The 17933-nt window shown below is 48.5% G+C and overlaps 1 protein-coding gene and 1 long non-coding RNA gene across 2 annotated transcripts in view; one reads left to right on the forward strand and one right to left on the reverse strand.

Annotated features, from left to right (window-relative positions):
* LOC140408359 (uncharacterized) overlaps positions 1-12429 on the forward strand; it is a 26942-nt gene extending 14513 nt beyond the window's left edge. Inside the window, exon 2 of the long non-coding RNA XR_011940095.1 lies at positions 4915-12429. This is a non-coding gene — a long non-coding RNA (uncharacterized lncRNA). The remainder of the gene's footprint in view (positions 1-4914) is intronic.
* LOC140408357 (protein farnesyltransferase/geranylgeranyltransferase type-1 subunit alpha-like) overlaps positions 12001-17933 on the reverse strand; it is a 25430-nt gene continuing 19497 nt past the window's right edge. The window contains exons 7-9 of the mRNA XM_072495447.1: positions 16478-16540; positions 13101-13272; positions 12001-12569 (exon numbers count right to left, since the gene is read on the reverse strand). Coding sequence (XP_072351548.1) covers positions 12426-12569; positions 13101-13272; positions 16478-16540 — 379 coding nt within the window. The 3' untranslated portion in view covers positions 12001-12425. The remainder of the gene's footprint in view (positions 12570-13100; positions 13273-16477; positions 16541-17933) is intronic.

A 17933-nucleotide genomic window follows, 5' to 3' on the forward strand; every position in this document is an offset into this window, starting at 1 on the left:
CGGGTTTTTCCCGCGCTAGGGAGATGATGGCGGGAAGATAGGCGCAAGGAGAATGTGAGTTCCACACACGGGGGGGTCTAGGAGAGAGCGGGGGAAGCCGGGGTCAGTTGGAGTCAGCTGACTTTCGGAAGCGTTATGGGGGGTGTAACCATGCTAGATGGGGATCTAGCGGAGGGGGGTGGGGGTCAACTGGGTTGCTGCTGCTGGGAGCGAGAGGGAGCTGGCAAGGGAAGAGGTGGTCGGGATGGGAGTGCGCCGCCTGGGGGACGGGTGGGTGCGCGGGACCTGGATGTGGGACTGGCCTAGAATAGGTGATGGCTAGTCGGCATGGGGGGGGCCAATCCGGCTGGTCACGTGGAATGTGAGAGGCCTAAATGGGCCGATTAAGAGGGCCCAAGTGTTCGTGCACTTAAAAGGACTGAAGGCAGACGTGGTCATGCTTCAGGAGACGCACCTGAAGGTGGCGGATCAGGTTAGGTTAAGGAAAGGATGGGTGGGACAGGTGTTCCACTCAGGGTTGGACGCGAAAAATAGAGGGGTGGCGATATTGGTGGGGAAACGGGTGTCGTTTGAGGCTAGGAATATAGTGGTGGACAACGGTGGTAGATATGTGATGGTGAGTGGTAGATTGCAGGGAATGCGTGCTGGTAAATGTATATGCCCCGAACTGGGATGATGCGGGATTTATGAAGCGGATGCTGGGACGTATCCCGGACCTGGAGGTAGGATGCCTGGTAATGGGGGGAGGATTTCAATACTGTGCTGGATCCAGAGTTAGATCGGTCTAGATCCAGGACCGGAAGAAGGCCGGCAGCGGCCAAGGTGCCCAGGGGGTTTATGGAGTAAATGGGGGGAGTGGATCCGTGGAGATTTGCTAGGCCGTTGGCCAAAGAGTTTTCCTTTTTCTCCCATGTTCATAAGGTATACTCCCGGATAGATTTCTTTGTTTTGAGCAGGGCACTGATTTCGAGGGTGGCAGGAACGGAGTATTCGGCCATAGCAGTTTCAGACCATGCCCCGCACTGGGTGGATCTGGAACTAGGAGAGGAGAGGGAACAGCGCCCACTCTGGCGACTGGATGTGGGACTATTGGCGGATGAGGGGGTCTGTGGAAGGGTGCGGGGGTGTATTGAGAGGTACCTGGAGGCCAATGATGATGGTGTGGTCCAGGTGGGGGTAGTATGGGAAGCGCTGAAGGCGGTGGTTAGGGGAGAGTTGATCTCCATTAGGGCTTACAAGGAGAAAAAAGAGGGCAAAGAAAGGGAGAGATTAGTGGGGGAGATTTTGAGTGTGGATAAAAGATATGCGGAGGCCCCGGACGAAGGACTATATAGAGAGAGGCGAAGACTTCAGACGGAGTTTGACCTGCTGACCACAGGGAAGGCAGAGGCACAGTGGAGGAAGGCACAGGGGTTGAGATACGAATATGGGGAAAAGGCGAGCTGGCTGCTGGCCCACCAGCTTCGTAAGAGGATAGTGGCGAGGGAAATAGGGGGAGTTAAGGATGAAACGGGAACTACGGTGCGGAGTGCAGGGAAGGTAAATGAGGTGTTTAAGACCTTCTACGAGAGGCTATATAGGTCCCAACCCCCGGAGGGAAAAGAGGGGATGCAACAGTTTTTGGACCAACTAAGGTTCCCGAGGGTGGAGGAGCAGGAGGTGACAGGCCTGGGGGCGCCAATCGGGGTGGACGAGGTGACTAAAGGGCTGGGGAACATGCAGGCAGGGGAGGCCCCGGGACCAGATGGGTTCCCGGTGGAATTTTATCGGAAATATGTGGACTTGTTGGCCCCGCTGCTGGCGAGAACCTTTAATGAGGCCAGAGAAGGGGGGACTCTACCCCCGACAATGTCAGAGGCGACGATATCATTAATCCTGAAGCGAGATAAAGATCCGCTGCAATGCGGGTCATATAGGCCTATCTCGCTCCTGAATGTAGACGCCAAGTTGCTGGCAAAAGTGCTAGCGACGAGGATCGAGGATTGTGTCCCGGGAGTGGTGCATGAAGACCAGACAGGGTTTGTAAAGGGGGAGACAATTGAATGTCAACGTGCGACGGCTGTTGGGGGTGATAATGATGCCCCCAGCGGAGGGGGAGGCAGAGATAGTGGCAGCGATGGATGCAGAGAAGGCATTTGATAGGGTAGAGTGGGAGTATTTATGGGAGGTGTTGAGGAGGTTTGGGTTCGGGGAGGGGTTTGTCAGTTGGATCAAACTCCTCTATGGGGCCCCAGTGGCAAGTGTAGTTACAAATCGGCAGAGATCGGAGTATTTTTAGTTACATAGGGGAACAAGGCAGGGGTGCCCCCTGTCCCCATTACTGAGACTCTAGGAAATGGAGGGGGGTGGTTAGAGGGGGAGAGGAACACCGAGTGTCATTCTACGCAGATGACCTACTGCTGTATGTGGCGGATCCTGTGGAGGGGATGACAGAGGTTATGCAGATATTGAGGGAGTTTGGAGATTTTTCGGGATATAGGCTTAATATGGGGAAGAGTGAGCTTTTCGTAGTACACCCCGGGGATCAGGGAAGAGGGATAGACGGCCTGCCGTTAAGGAGAGCAGAAAGGAGCTTCCAATATTTGGGGATTCAGGTAGCCAGGAGCTGGGGAACTCTACACAAACTCAATCTGACGCGGCTGGTGGAGCAGATGGAGGAGGATTTCAAGAGGTAGGATATGCTGCCGCTCTCACTGGCGGGCAGAATGCAGGCGGTCAAGATGATGGTCCTCCCAAGGTTTCTTTTTGTGTTTCAATGTCTCCCCATTTTGATCACTAAGGCCTTTTTTAAGAAAATAGATAGGAGTGTTATGAGTTTTGTGTGGGCAGGGAAGACCCCGAGGGTAAGGAGGGTTCCTGCAGCGCAGCAGGGACAGAGGGGGACTGGCGTTGCCGAATCTGGACGACGACTACTGGGCCCGCCAATGTGGCGATGGTTCGCAAGTGGATGAGGGAGGGGGGAGGGGGTGGCGTGGAAGAGGCTGGAGATGGCGTCCTGTAAAGGAACGAGCCTAAAGGCAGTGACGGCGCCGCTACCGCTCTCCCCGAAAAGGTACACCACGAACCCAGTGGTGGCGGCAACCTTAAGGATCTGGGGGCAATGGAGGCGACATAGGGGTGTGACGGGTGCCTCGGTGTGGTCCCCGATCAGGAACAACCATAGGTTTGTCCCAGGAAGGATAGACGGAGGGTTCCAGAGCTGGCACCGGGCAGGAATTAGGAGATTGAGAGACTTGTTTATTGACGGGGTGTTTGCAAGCCTGGGAGCGCTGGAGGAAAAGTATGAGCTGCCTCCGGGGAATATCTTTAGATACATGCAAGTGAGGGCGTTTACGAGGCAACAAGTGAGGGAATTTCCGCTGCTCCCGACACAGGGGATCCAGGATAGAGTCATTTCGGGGGTATGGGTCGGGGAGGGCAAAGTGTCCGAAATATATCAGGAGATGAGAGACGAGGGGGAGGCGCTGGTAGAGGAGCTGGAGGGAAAATGGGAGGAAGAGCTGGGGGAGGAGATTGAGGAGGGTCTGTGGGCTGATGCCCTAAGTAGGGTAAATTCCTCTTCCTCGTGTGCCAGGCTTAGCCTGATACAATTCAAGGTTCTACACAGAGCACACATGACGGGAGCAAGGCTGAGCAGGTTCTTCGGAGTGGAGGACAGGTGTGGGAGGTGCTTGGGAAGCCCGGCGAACCACACACACATGTTCTGGTCGTGTCCGGCACTGGATGAGTACTGGAGGGGAGTGGCAAAGGTGATCTCAAAGGTGGTGAAGGTCCGGGTCAAGCCAGGCTGGGGGTTAGCTATATTTGGGGTAGCGGAGGAGCCGGGAGTGCAGGAGGCGAAAGAGGCCGACATTCTGGCCTTTGTGTCCCTGGTAGCCCGGCGAAGGATCTTACTCATGTGGAAGGAAGCGAAACCCCCCAGCGTGGAGGCCTGGATAAACAATATGGCAGGGTTCATAAAAGTGGAACAGATGAAGTTTGCGTTGAGAGGATCGGTTCAGGGGTTCTCCAGGCGGTGGCAACCGTTCCTTGACTATCTCACGGAACGTTAAGGGAATCGTCAGCAGCAGCAGCCCAGAGGGGGGGGGTGAGGGAGCACTATTTTTTGTTACTTTGCTAGTTCACTATTTTATTTAAATAATGTTACTTATTAGTTATTGTGTTATCTTTTATGTTGATTTGTAAGGTGGAAAAATTGTGTTTGAAATATTGTGTAATAAAATATATTTTTAAAAAAAGAAAACACCAGGCACAGATTGAGAGACAGACAACTCCCGACACAGACTCAGAGGGAGTGGAAGAGACAGACAACTGCAGTTGGCCACATTGTTAAACCTAGATTACTGGAGGGAGAATAGGGAGAGTGCATGGATAGGGAGGGTGCGTGGATAAGGAGGGCACGTGGATAGGGAGGGCGGACCATTCTGGAAGACTGGGGAAACGGATTAGTGTTGGAGCCTTTGTCATGAGTTTCAGCTACAAGGGTAAAGGGAGAATCAACAGGGAATGTGTGGGTTTTGCTGCTTTGCAAGAAAGGTCCGAACTGGATTGACTGCAGATCAAATAATGAGTAACATGCTCCCAATGAAAGTGAAAGGGACCAGGTGATATGTTTTCTCTTGACCTGACCAGCCCTGACCAGGAATAACTGTTGACCAAAACTTGGATGGATCAAGTTTTAGAGGGTGGATATGTTTGACAGGAAAGAGATGGAGGTAGCTTCATCAATGGGGTGTGAGCTATACCTGGCGTTAGGTGGAATAATGAGGCTGACAATATCAAAAGATGAAATAACGGGCCCTCACACATTGTAGTGACACCAGACTCTCACCCAGCTCCTTCTGCTTCCATGTAGCTATTCAGCTACAGCAGGCACATCACCACAATGACGACATTCTTCCCTCTCTCTTGCAGGGCAAGTTGATACACGTGAGAAGGGAGCAGAGTTGAACCGGTGGAGGTCAAGGATACAGAATTTCCTGAACCCGATGGAGATGATTAGCACACCATGGGGCTATCTACAACACAGCTCATGGCATTGAGTATCACTGGGAACATTGAGGATGAGTATGTCCCTGCCTTGTGCGGTTCTCAACTACCTGCTCAACCTTATCTGCCATGATAACCAAACTGCCAATAGGAGTTTCTCAACCCCTCTTCCCTTTCCCCAACCTTCAGATGTCCCGTTTTCAGACACACAGGAACTGCCGTCTGCCCACGCACGACGCACACAGAAGAGCTAGCAACAGCATAGCACTGATGAACAGACCGTCTTTTTAACCCGACAACACTGCCATTAGCTCAGACTGAGATACTATGTGTACCTCAGAGGCTCGTGTAGAATTGGGATCTGCAAATGGTGACTCACCATCTGAAATGTGGGCCGCATTAAGGCCAGGGTGAAAGGGTAGTTTGTGTGCCAGAGGGAGAAGTCACAGATATGTTCTGCTGCAGAGGACTATGGATGAGGACCTTGATGAGGCAGTAGGCAAAGAAATGTTGATGAGAATGCACAATGAGACAGGTATATTGGCTAGTCTGCCAGATGGCCGCCTGACAGTGTCAATGAGCAGGGAGGAATCCAGCTCGCAACTTGGCAAAGTACAATCCCGCAGATGTTACCCCTACTGCAGCCTTTGCCTGTCATGTTGCAGTCCCAGAAGTACTAAATTGCAGCCGGTGTGTGTACGGATCAGCAAAACCACTGTCCCTCCAGTGAAGATGGAGTAACATTGCCTGCCAGAATCCAGGAACTCACCATATCACAAAAATAAAGCATGATACTCCAGTGCAGTACTGAAGGAGCATTGCAATCACCAGGGATGCAACCTTTTGGAGAAGACACTAATGAGGTGGCCCTATCTGCCTGTTTGTGTGGATGTAAAAGATCCCATGATGATATTTCAAAGAGGGGTGAGCCAATATTTATCCCTCAACTAACATCACAAAAAAGCAAAGTATCTGCTCAGAATGTGGCTGTTTTTGGGACCTGGCTGTGTGCAAATAATTCCTATGTTGTAACAGTGACTACACTTCAAAAACGTACTTCACTAACTGCACAGTGTTTTAATACATCCAGTGATCATAGAAGTGCTATATAAAGGCAAGACTTTTAAAAAATGTTACCATCTTCAAAACGCTCCACAGTACGTTTGAGATTTTAAAAAATAATTTAGAGTACACAATTCATTTTTTCCAATTAAGGGGCAATTTAACGTGGCCAATCCACCTACCCTGCACATGAGTTTCGCACACCTTGTGGGGGCAAAACCCATGCAAACACGGGGAGAATGTGCAAACTCCACATGGACAGTGACCCAGAGCCGGGATTGAACCTGGGACCTCGGCGCCATGCGGCAGCATTGCTAACCACTGCGCCACCGTGCTGCCCTTTTGAGATTTTTTTTAACAAACATTTTATTAAGGCATTTATGGTTTTATAACAAAAGATACAAATACAAATGTAAACATAATTCAGTACGTAACAACCCCCAACAAACAACCATACCCCGCCAACATAGTTTATACACTCAATCCCCAAGTCCCTCCATCTTCTCACGTTGATCCCTCCTAAACTGAACTAAACTAACTCCCCCCCGCCTTATTGTATCTGCTAACAGTTTAGCTTTCTCCGAAGTCGATAAACGGCTGCCACCTCTGGACGAACCCTAACATTGATCCTCTCAGGGCAAACTTAATTTTTTCAGGCCAAAACAATCCAGCCACGTCGCTAACCCATACCCAGATTTCGGGGGCTCCAAGTCCCTCTAGGACAATAGGATCCATCTCCATGCTACCAAGGAGCCTCTCTTGCCCCTTCTGGAATCCCAGGTCTTCCGACACTCCAAAGATCGCCACTTCTGGACTCGGCGCCACCCTCATTTTTAGCACCATGGACATGACATCGGCAAATCCCTGCCAGAATCCCCCAAGCTTCAGACGTGCCCAAAACATGTGGACATCTGCACACCTCACACACCTGTCCTTTACCCCCCAAAAACCTGCTCATCCAGGCTACCGTCATGTGTGCCTGATGAACCACCATGAATTAGATCAGGCTGAGCCTGGCACATGATGAGGACGAGTTGACTCTACTCGGAGCATCCTCCCACAGACCCGCCTCCAGTTCCTTACCCAGCTCACCTCCCCGATCTGGGTTTCCTCGCACTCCATAAGCTCTTTATAAATTTCCGAAACCTTCCTCTCCCCCACCCCCGTTTTAGAAACTACCTTATCCTGTATCCCCTGTGGCGGTAGGAGCGGAAAGGTCGACACCTGCTTTCGCACAAAGTCCCTCACCTGCAGACAGCGAAACCCATCCCCACCCGGCAATTCAAACTCCTCCTCCAAACAAGGAAAGCTCCCATCGATAAACAGATCCCCCAGCCTCTCATTATCTGCTCTCTGCCACTCCAAAACCTCCCTCGGACAAACCGGTGATTGCCACAAATTGGAGCCCACACCGATGCTCCCTCCACTCCCATATGCTTCTGCCACTGCCCCCAATCTCTCAGAGCCGCCATCACCACCGGTCTTGTGGAGTACCGAGCCGGCGGGAATGGCAGGGGTTACCGCCATTACCAGTGCTCCCAAGCTTGTGCCCCTACATGATGCCACCTCTACCCGCTCCCAAACCGACCCCTCCCCCACTACCCACTTCCTGATCATGGCTATATTTGGCGCCCAGTAGTAATTCCTAAAGTTCAACAGGGCAAACCCCCACCCCGCATATCACACCTCAGAAAGTCCTCCTCAACTAACTGGGCCAGATTTAATTTATGGAACTGCTCCCACTCCGGTGCCACCTGAATTCCCAACTTTTGAAAACTCACTCCCACCACTTTAAACGGCAACACCCCCAGCCTCCTCTCCTGCCCCCTTGCCTGGATCACAAAAACCTCACTTTTTCCCATATTCTATTTATACCCCGAGAACCGGCCAAATTCCCCTAAGGTCCGCATAATCTCTCCCATCCCCCCTAGCGGGTCAGAAATATAAAGGAGTAGGTCGTCCGCATATAACGAGAGTCTGTATTCCACCCCTCCGGACTAGCCCCTTCCAGTCCTTTGATGCTTTCAGCGCCATCGCCAATGGCTTTATAGCCAAGGCAAACAACAGTAGGGAAAGGGGACATCCCTGCCTCGTCCCCTGGTAGTCTAAAATACTCAGAGCTCACTCAGTTCGTCTGCACACTCGCCGCCAGCGCCTGGTACAGCATCCACCCAGTAAACAAAACTCTGCGCAAACCCAAACCGCCACAGGACCTCCCACAAATACTTCCACTCAAAGGCCTTCTCCACGTCCATAGCGACCACCACCTCCACCTCCCTCCCCTCGGAGGGCATCATAATGACATTCAAGAGCCTTCTAACTTTGGCCATTAACTGCCTACCTTTGACAAATCCTGTCTGATCCTCCCCATCACCCCCAGAACACAATCCTCCATTCTCGAGGCCAAAACCTTGGCCAGCAATTTGGCGTCAACATTTAGTAGGGAGATTAGTCTGTATGGCCCGCATTGTTCTGGGTCCTTCTCCCGCTTCAGGTTCAATGAGATTGAAGCCTGTGACATTGTTGGGAAAGAACACCCTACTCCCTAGACTCATTAAACACCCTCACCAGCAGCAGACCCAGCACCCCAGAAAATTCCACTGGGTAGCCGTCTAGTGCCGGGTCCTTGCCCGGCTGCATGGCCTCCAATCCCTCTTCTACTTCCACAATCCCGATCGGGGTTCCCAGCCCCTCCACCAACCCTAACTCCCCCTTCGGAAACACCAAACTCCCCAAGAATTGCCTCATCCCCTCCACCCCAGCTGGGGGCTCCAACTCATACAGCCAACTGTAAAATTCCTTGAATACCCCGTTCACCCCCGCTGGGTCCAAGTCCCCCCTCAAACCTTCACCCTTCCTATCTCCCTGGCCGCCTCCCATTTCCTGAGCTGGAGTGCCGGCATCCTATTGGCCTTCTCCTTATATTCATACACCACCACTCTCGCCATCCTCAACTGACCCACCACCTTCCCTGCGGATATCAGAACAAATTCGATCTGCAGCTTCTGCTGTCCTTCAACTGTCCCACCTCCGGGCTTCAGAATACCTTCTACACACCTGTAGTATCTCCCTAACCAGCCTGTCCATCTCTGCTCGCTCCACCTTCTCTCTATGATCCATACCAAAATCAGCTCCCCCCTAATTACTGCCTTCAGTGCCTCCCACACCATTGCTGCTGAAACCTCCCGTGCCATTTATCTCCAAATAATTCTGAATGGCCTCTCACCCGCACGCACCTCCTCATCCGCTAACAGCCCTACATCCAATCTCCATTGCAGGCGTTGACCCCCCTCCTTGCTCACCCGTAAATCCACCCAGTGTGGGGCATGGTCCGACACAACAATCGCTGAATACTCGGCCTCCACCAACCCGCCAGCAAAGCCCTGTTCAAAACAAAAAAATCAATCCTGGAGTACACTTTGTGTTCATGGGAGAAAAAAAGAAATCTCCTTCACTCTTGGTCGTTCGAACCTCCACGGATCTATCCCTTCCACCTGCTCCATAAATCCCTTCAGCTCCTTCGCCGCGGCTGGCACCCTCCCTGTCCTTGGAACTCGACCAATCCAACCTCAGATCTCTAACCGTATTAAAGTGTCTCCCCCCCCCGCCATGATCAGCCTACGTGAGTCCAAGTCTGGGATCCTCCCCAACACCTGCCTCAAACTCCGTGTCATCCCAGTTTGGTGCATAGATATTCACTCATACCACCGGCATCCCCCTTCAGCTTCCCACTACCATAACAGCCTACAACCCCCACCCCCCCAGAGTCTGCCACTATGCTCCCTACCTAAAATGACACCCGCTTTGTGATCAAGATCGCTACCCCCTAGTTTTCAAGTCTAGCCCCGAATGAAATACCCATGCCCGACCCACCCCTTCCTCAGTCTAGTCTGATCCACTATCTTCAAGTGTGTCTCTTGTAACGTCCACCTTCAACCTCCTCAAATGCGTGAACACGCAAGCCCTCTTAACAGGCCCATTCAACCCTCTCACGTTCCATGTGACCAGCCTTGGGGGGGGGGGGGAGAGGGAGAGACCCCCCCCCCCGCTGATCAACCATAACCCTTCTTAGGCCAGGCTCCAGCCTGTGTCCCGTGCCTCCTAAGGCACCCACTGTCATCAACCCCCAATTTGTCTCCAAGCGTCAGTCCCTCCCCGGTCAGCAGATTAATAGCCCCCCTCCCTACCCCAACAAAATAACAATCCTAACCCCCAACAAACTAATCACCTGCTTCCGTCAGCTAGCCCACCCAGCTAGCCTGGTAGCCGCGCCCACAGCACCAAGCACTGTACCCCCACTGATCTCCCTCCCCCCTGCTCGTACATACATATGGAAAACATCACAATCCCCAACAAACACAAAGAAGAAAATTCTACCCACCACCTGACAGTCCCCTGGCCTTAACAAAGTTCATCGCCTCATCTGGAGATCCGAAATAAAGTTCCTGGCCCTCATAAGTGACCCACAAACATGCTAGGTACAGCTTGCCGAACTTCACCCCCTTCTTAGAGGGCCGATTTCACCTTGTTGAAATTCGTCCTTCTTTTGGCCAGTTCCACACCCAAGTCCTGGTAAAAACGCAGCTCGTTGCCTTCCCATATGCAGCTCCTCGTCTGCCTGGCCCACCTCAAGATTGGTACATTCGTACCACCATCGCCCTCGGCAGCTCATTCCTCAGCGGCTTCCTCATCAGTGCTCTGTGCGCCCTGTCCACCTCCAAGGGTCGAGCAGACGCCCCTTCCCCAAGCAGCTTCTTGAGCATACGCGCCACACATGTCCCCGTGTCCAATCCCTCGCTGCCCTCCGGGAGTCCAACAATCCTCAGGTTCTGCCTGCGTGATCTGTTCTCCAAATCCTTCACTTTCTCTTGCAGCCTCTTCTGGTGGTCCTTCATCAGCCCCATCTCCACCGCCATCGCGGCTAGCTGCTCATCGTGCTCAGCTACCGCCTCTTCCACCTTTTGGATCACCTGGCCCTGGGCTTCCAATCTCTGCTCCACATGGTCAATCCCGGTCTTAACCGGATCCAGGTATTCCTTTCTTTGCAAAGCTCTCCTGGAGAAAGGCCACCAGTTGCTCCGTTGACCACTGGGCCGGCAATTTCGGCCTCCGCCATATTCCCCTGCGTTGCAGTCTCCACTCAGTGTTCGACCAACGATCTCTCCTTTTCAGACCACTTCTGGTCCACGAATTCATATACTGATGGGGAATCCTTCTCCTTTACTTCCCCAGTCTCCTGTTTTGTCGATCAAATCTGCCGTAAATCGGGGTAAAAGGTTCCAAAGGTCCACCACGAGCAGGAGCTACCAAATAAGCGACCACTCACTCCATGGCCGCCACCGGAAGTGCCCAGTACTTTTGAGATTTTGACAGAACAAAATTAAATGAGCTTAATCGCATATTGGGAGCCTGACCCTTCAAAACTGGTGCTGGGACCCTCATGGATTGGATTTGGGTTTGTCACGTGTACAGAGGTACAGTGAAAAGTATTGTTCTGCGTACAGCTCAAACAGATCATTCCATACGTGAAAAGAAAAGACATAACAGGGCAGACACAAAATACACAATGTAAATATATAGACACAGGCGTCAGGTGAAGATGTGTGAAGAAAGTGGCTCCAGTTTGTAGATACAACTAGGGGTGGATTTTTGCTCCCATGACTGTACCAGTTGGGAGAATTCTGCCACTTGCAGGGTACACTTCACGAGACCCCATCCCAGCATGGTGTTCCACCACAGACAGCGCTCCCGGAGGAGGCTGGAGCTGCTGTTTGAGCCCTATCCAGAGGTCCTCTGCCTTTCTTAGCACTGTCACTGATCCGAATTTCACACCCAAGACCATTTGACCTAAATGACAATGTGGCCATTACTTAAAAGTTCCTGTTTAATTACTGACTGATTAAAAACAAACTGGCTGCATGTATTTTCTAATGAACAGGACTGAAAACATTTACCTCTTCCACAGAATATTTTATTGGCAGACAGTAAAAACTATACAAGCACTGGAAATGGCAATGTAGCTTTGTGAATATTTTACCTGCAATTATGACAACTTTTTAATAAAGTAACATTTTAAATAAATTCCAATATCTACCCGCTCCATGAATAAAGCTGACTTAGTTATAAACTAAGTTCTCTTGCATTGTATTTAGTTTGTAAGTGTACATTCAGGACACAAAAGTGGCAAAATGTGGTTGTACAGTTGTTACTTATTCCTAGCTTTGTGCTTCAAATAATATATACATGTAGAGTTATGTTTTTACACATTTACATACACAGAGACATTAAAGAGGAATGTGTAAAAACAATTATTGATCACTATTTGTCGCCCCGAATGCAGGAGCTGCAAACGACAGAAATGGCTTTCAGTTACTTCAACCTTCCTGAAGGGAGTCTTCACGTTCTGTCGGCTCAGCGTCTCCCTGCTTAACACCGTACTTATCGTTCAGGCATCTTGCAAAATATCTCCAATATTCCTGTCGGATCGTGTCCCGTCTTACAGCTAGACTCTCACACAACTGAAAGAGAAAAGGGATTGAAAATTAAAAATCTAAAATACATTTCTAATTTCTTAAACTTTTGACTCCCCACATCTGCCCAAACTAATTTAAATAGCTTGCATTGATGCAGCACCTTTAACACAGAATAACATTTCAGCGTGCTTCACAACAGATAGCCCTTGTGAACATAACACCAAGCTGAACTAATGAAAGATGTCTCTTTCTTGGCACAATGGGGGCCTGTTGTTGTTACTTATCTTAGTCCCATCATACTATAATAATCATTATCAATGTCACAAGTAGGCCTACAGTAACACTGAAATGAAGTTACTGTGGAAAGCCCCTAGTCGCCATGCTCCCGCGCCTGTTCGGGTACACGGAGGGAGAATTCAGAATGTCCAATTCACCTAACAAGCACATCTTTCAGGACTTGTGGGAGGAAACCGGGCACCCGGAACAAACCCACGCAGACATGGGGAGAACATGCTGACGCTGCACAGACAGTGACCAGACTCCGCACAGCCAGTGACCCAAGACCCATTGACTGACCTCCAGTGCTTTGTTTAGGATCTCGTCCCTGTTTTCACAGTCGTTCTCCAAGAGGTCTTCATATATGTCAATAAGAAAAGCAATCAAATAGGGAGAGCTAAATTGCTCCATCAAATGCAAAATCTGTTCCAAAAGGTTGGGATACTTGGAGAGAATCTGATCCTGTAGAATTCTTGGGGAAGGAGAGACAGAAACTCGTATTAATTTTTCAAATTACAAGAATGTTGATTTGAACCCACAGAATCATCATGGTGCAGATCATTTGACGCATCATGTCTAAACCAGCTCTCCAAACGAGCATCATGGCTTTAGTGCCATTCCCCTGCCTTTTCCCCGTACATCTGCACATGACAGAAACCATCCAATGCCCTCTTGAATGCCTCGACTGAACCTGCCTCTGCCACACAGGCAGTGCATTCCAGACCCCAGCCACTCGTTGTGTGAAAAGGTTTTTCTCACGTCACATTTACTTCTTTTGAAAATCACTTTAAATCTGTGCCCTGCCATTCGTGATCCTTTTATAAAGAGGGAAACAGCTATTCCATTTCTACTCTGTCCAGTCTCCTCGTGATTTTGAACATATGTATCAAATCTCCTCTTAGCCTTCTTCTCTCCAAGGAGAACAGTCCCAACCTCTCCAATTTACCCTCATAACTGAAGTCTTTAATTCCTGGAACCATTCTTATGAACCTCTTATGCACTCTCTCCAATGTGTTCACATCCTTCTGATGGTGTGACACCCAGAACTGTACACAATAGTCCAGCTGAGGTCTAAGTAGTGTTTTGTCTAAGAACAGCATAACCTCCTTCCTCTTGTACTCTATGCCCCTATTAATGAAGGCCAGACTACTATATACTTTATCAACTGCCCTCTCCACCTGTCTTGCCACCTTCAGTGATCTATGCCCATATACACTCAGGTCCCTCTGCTTCTGCACCCCCCTAAGAATTTTACCCCTTATTTTACATTGTCTCTCCATATTTTTCCTACCAAAATGCATCACCTCACAATTCTCCGCATTGAACTTCATCTGCCCACTCCACCGACTTGTATATGTCCTTCTGAAGTTCTACATTGTCATCTTTACAGTTTACAATACTTCCAAGTTGTGTATCGTCCGTAAACTTACACACTGCACACCAAGATCTAGATCATTAATATTGATCAGGAAAAGCAAGGGTCCCAATACCGACCCCTGGGGAACACCACTACAAACCTTCCTGAAGCCTGGAAAATGTCCATTGACCATTACTCGCTGCTTTCTATTATTCAGCTAATTTTGCATCCACATTGCTACTGTCCGTTTTATTCCAACAAGTTCAAATTAAATGGCACAAAGTAAAATCACACCACACTCATTGGGAGTCTCGAATTGTCCTCTCTGACCCAAAAATATTTACTGTCTGATTCCAAAAGGGGTTAACAATGAATAGTGTACGCTGGGGACCTTGGAGATGTATCTAACACAAACTATCCCCTCAATGCATTGACACACACCCTGATGATGCAGGGCACCAACTCCAACCGACATGAACACCACAAAGGGCCTTTTCCCACCATTTTGTTTAAAACACGAATTCAACGCAAAGCTTAAGCTACCTTGGTCCTGACCAGCACAGCATCCATTCCATCAGCCTGATGTGGAGACACTTTCCCTGCACATATATCTGGCAGTCAAGATGATCAGTGATTCCATAAACTATCTACATAAATGTATATGCTCATAAAAGGTGTGCGGCAGTATGCTTCAATATACCACCACCTCAGAAAATATCTACCTGAATATACTGTAATATAATTGCTTCATAAAATGAGCTCATGTGCACCTCATTATAAAACAATTGCATAAAAATAGATGTAAATGCAGTCACACAGATGTAAAGATAAAATAGCGACATAGAGTAGAATATGCCTTCATCAGATTGCAATTTAAGAGACAGAAAATAACCCAAAACTCTACTGCTACTGTAGACACAACTGAAGGAGACCAGAAATCTGCAGCTTCCACAGTAAAGTGACACAGTATAGGGACCGCTGTGACAAAGGGTCATCAGGACTCGAAACGTTAGCTCTTTTCTCTCCCTACAGATGCTGCCAGACCTACTGAGATTTTCCAGCATTTTCTCTTTGGTTTCTGTATGGGGAGGTGTGGTTTTGGGGGAAAAACACCACTGCGTGTAGCGATTTGTAATCTGGCAGTATCATTATGAAGCAATGAACATTTAACTTATTTAATTCCATATTGCGGATTAATATTTGATTTGATTTTTATTGTCGCATGTACCGAAGTACAGTGAAAAGTATTTTTCTGCAGCCGAGGGAACGTACACAGTACGTACATAGTAGACAAAAAGAATAATCAACAGAGTACATTGACAAATGGTCCATCGACAAAGTGATTGGTTACAGTGCGGAACAAGGGGCCAAACAAAGCAAATACATAAGCAGGAGCAGCATAGGGCTTCGTGAATAGTGTTCTTACAGGTAACAGATCAGTCCGAGGGGGGGGGGGGGGGGGGGGAGTCGTTGAGGAGTCTTGTAGCTGTGGGGAAGAAGCTATTCCTATGTCTGGATGTGCAGGTCTCTGACTTCTGTACCTTCTGCCTGATGGAAGGGTCTGGAAGAAGGCAATGCCTGGGTGGGAGGGGACTCTGACAATTCTGTCTGCCTTCCTGAGGCAGCGTGAGGTGCATACAGAATCAATGTGAAGGTGAATGTTATTTTCTGAAATTCTAAAGGGACCAGCTAGCTTAGACCATAACAAGCTAGATCACCTTGTACAGATCTGTAGAACACAGGGACACAGTCTATACTTCAGAAGGTGGGGGGGGGGGGGGGGTTAAGTTCAAACTAATCCGTGGAAACAGTATTTCAGTAAGCGAGCGGTCCCTCTGTGCAACAAGCTCCCCTAGGGAGACAGCGGAAGCCAATAGCATTCATTCAAATATAAATTAGATAGATTTATTTCAGATTATACTTTGGATTACAGTATATGCGCGGGAAGTGTAGCATCCTCCAGAGGAAAAGACGAGCTTGGTCTGCTGGTTCCCAAAACCACTGGGAGAGGGGACTCTCACATCATGTTGGAGTCTACTGTACAGTCATTGATAGAGATTTATTGCTGTGATTAGTGAACAATTCCATTATCACTGTATCACGTGACCACCAGGATGATCAAAGACAAACTTTGGTCTTTTTCCCATCTAGAGAGTCCTGTGATCTTAGTTATAGACGTAACAATCGCCTTTAGGCAATTTTGAACCTTATCAAACCCAAAAGATCAAATGGCTTGAAACTTTGATCTCTCCGGTGGCTTTACAGCAAGATTAAGCTTTGAATTAATATGATGCACATTTCTGCAAAAACTGAATCTTACCCCTTCAAGTAATTCCATGCACTTTCATTATGAGGAGCCTTTTTGATCAACTTCAGGGTATACCTGTAAGGTAGTGTACAACAATGTTAGAGAGCAGAAACAAAATAAAGACTTCATTTACAGACATAAGTTCAGTGATCATTATCAGGTGCAGTCGAGTACTGTCCTTTCAAAGTAATGCGTGTGATTTATTCGAGGCCGAGACTGCTCGGATTTTTGTTTTTAAATTAGTACGTTTTCAGTAGCTTAGCTGCATTACCACAAAGGAAACAACTTTAACCATCATAATCACCCCTCCCCTCCACAACTTTTCCTGGAAGGTAAAATTAAAGCGTGCTAAGTTTACACAGGTAGCTTGAAGTCCAGACACAGAAACTGGGTTTGCTATTTTCCATATTCACACTCACTGCATCAGCAGTTAAAACAGGCCTGTGGCTCCCTCTAGTGACAACCATGATCTATTACAATCCCAATGGAGAAAACGGATGGCACATTTTACTGAGGAATTGAAATGCAGTAGCTGCTACTGTAGGATAGGTTATTTGAAAATAAATGGGAAAATCTTATATCTTTAAGTCATTTCCCTAAACTTCCCAAAAGCAATGATTTAAAAATAACTTCATTATACTGCTAAACCTCAGGGCAATATATTTTAAATTCATTTTTTTGGGAGAGGGAATTGTTTTACCTGCTAATGAAAACAAAAAGCTTCATTAGCTCTGGCAGAGGTACGACTTAACAGATTGCATTAACCCCGAGTATGCTATATCCTCAAACCGAAACTCTAATTGCCTATCAGTGTGTTTTAGAACAGTGAACATACATACCTCAGTATTGTCACGGGACATATTTAGAAAATTGATAAGAAACTGCAACAGGGAAAAGAACACTTGGACCAATATACTAAAAACATTTTGTACCAATACATGGATTTCTTGTGTGATACTCTGAGTTTCTCAAATTGCTCCCATTACCACTAGTTCATCCCAGTGTCATGCACCTCAAAATGCTCTTTCCAAAAGGAACTCAAAACTTGCAATGAAAAAATAATCTATGTTCACAACTAAAGTTCAAATCAAGGAGGCCCTTCAATCTGTTGGAGCTCAAAAATACAGAATACTAAATTATATTGCCTTCTCATCAAATAACAGCTTGACAAGGGGCAGCACGGTGGCACAGTGGTTGGCACTGCTGCCTCGCAGCACCGAGGACCCGGGTTCGATCCCGGCCCAGGGTCACTGTCCGTGTGGAGCTTGCGCATTCTCCCGGTGTCTGCGTGGGTCTAAGCCCCACAACAAAAAAGATTTGTAGGTGAATTGGCCACGCTAAATTGCCCCTTAATCGAAAAAACAAGAATTTGGAACTCTAAATTTATATTTTTAAAAGTAACAGCTTGATTGAAGAGTGAACTGGGGAGATGGTGGCACAATGGGAACGCCACTGGACTAGTAATCCA

The sequence above is a fragment of the Scyliorhinus torazame genome, chromosome 3 (assembly GCF_047496885.1).
Source record: "Scyliorhinus torazame isolate Kashiwa2021f chromosome 3, sScyTor2.1, whole genome shotgun sequence".
Lineage (NCBI taxonomy): Eukaryota > Metazoa > Chordata > Chondrichthyes > Carcharhiniformes > Scyliorhinidae > Scyliorhinus > Scyliorhinus torazame.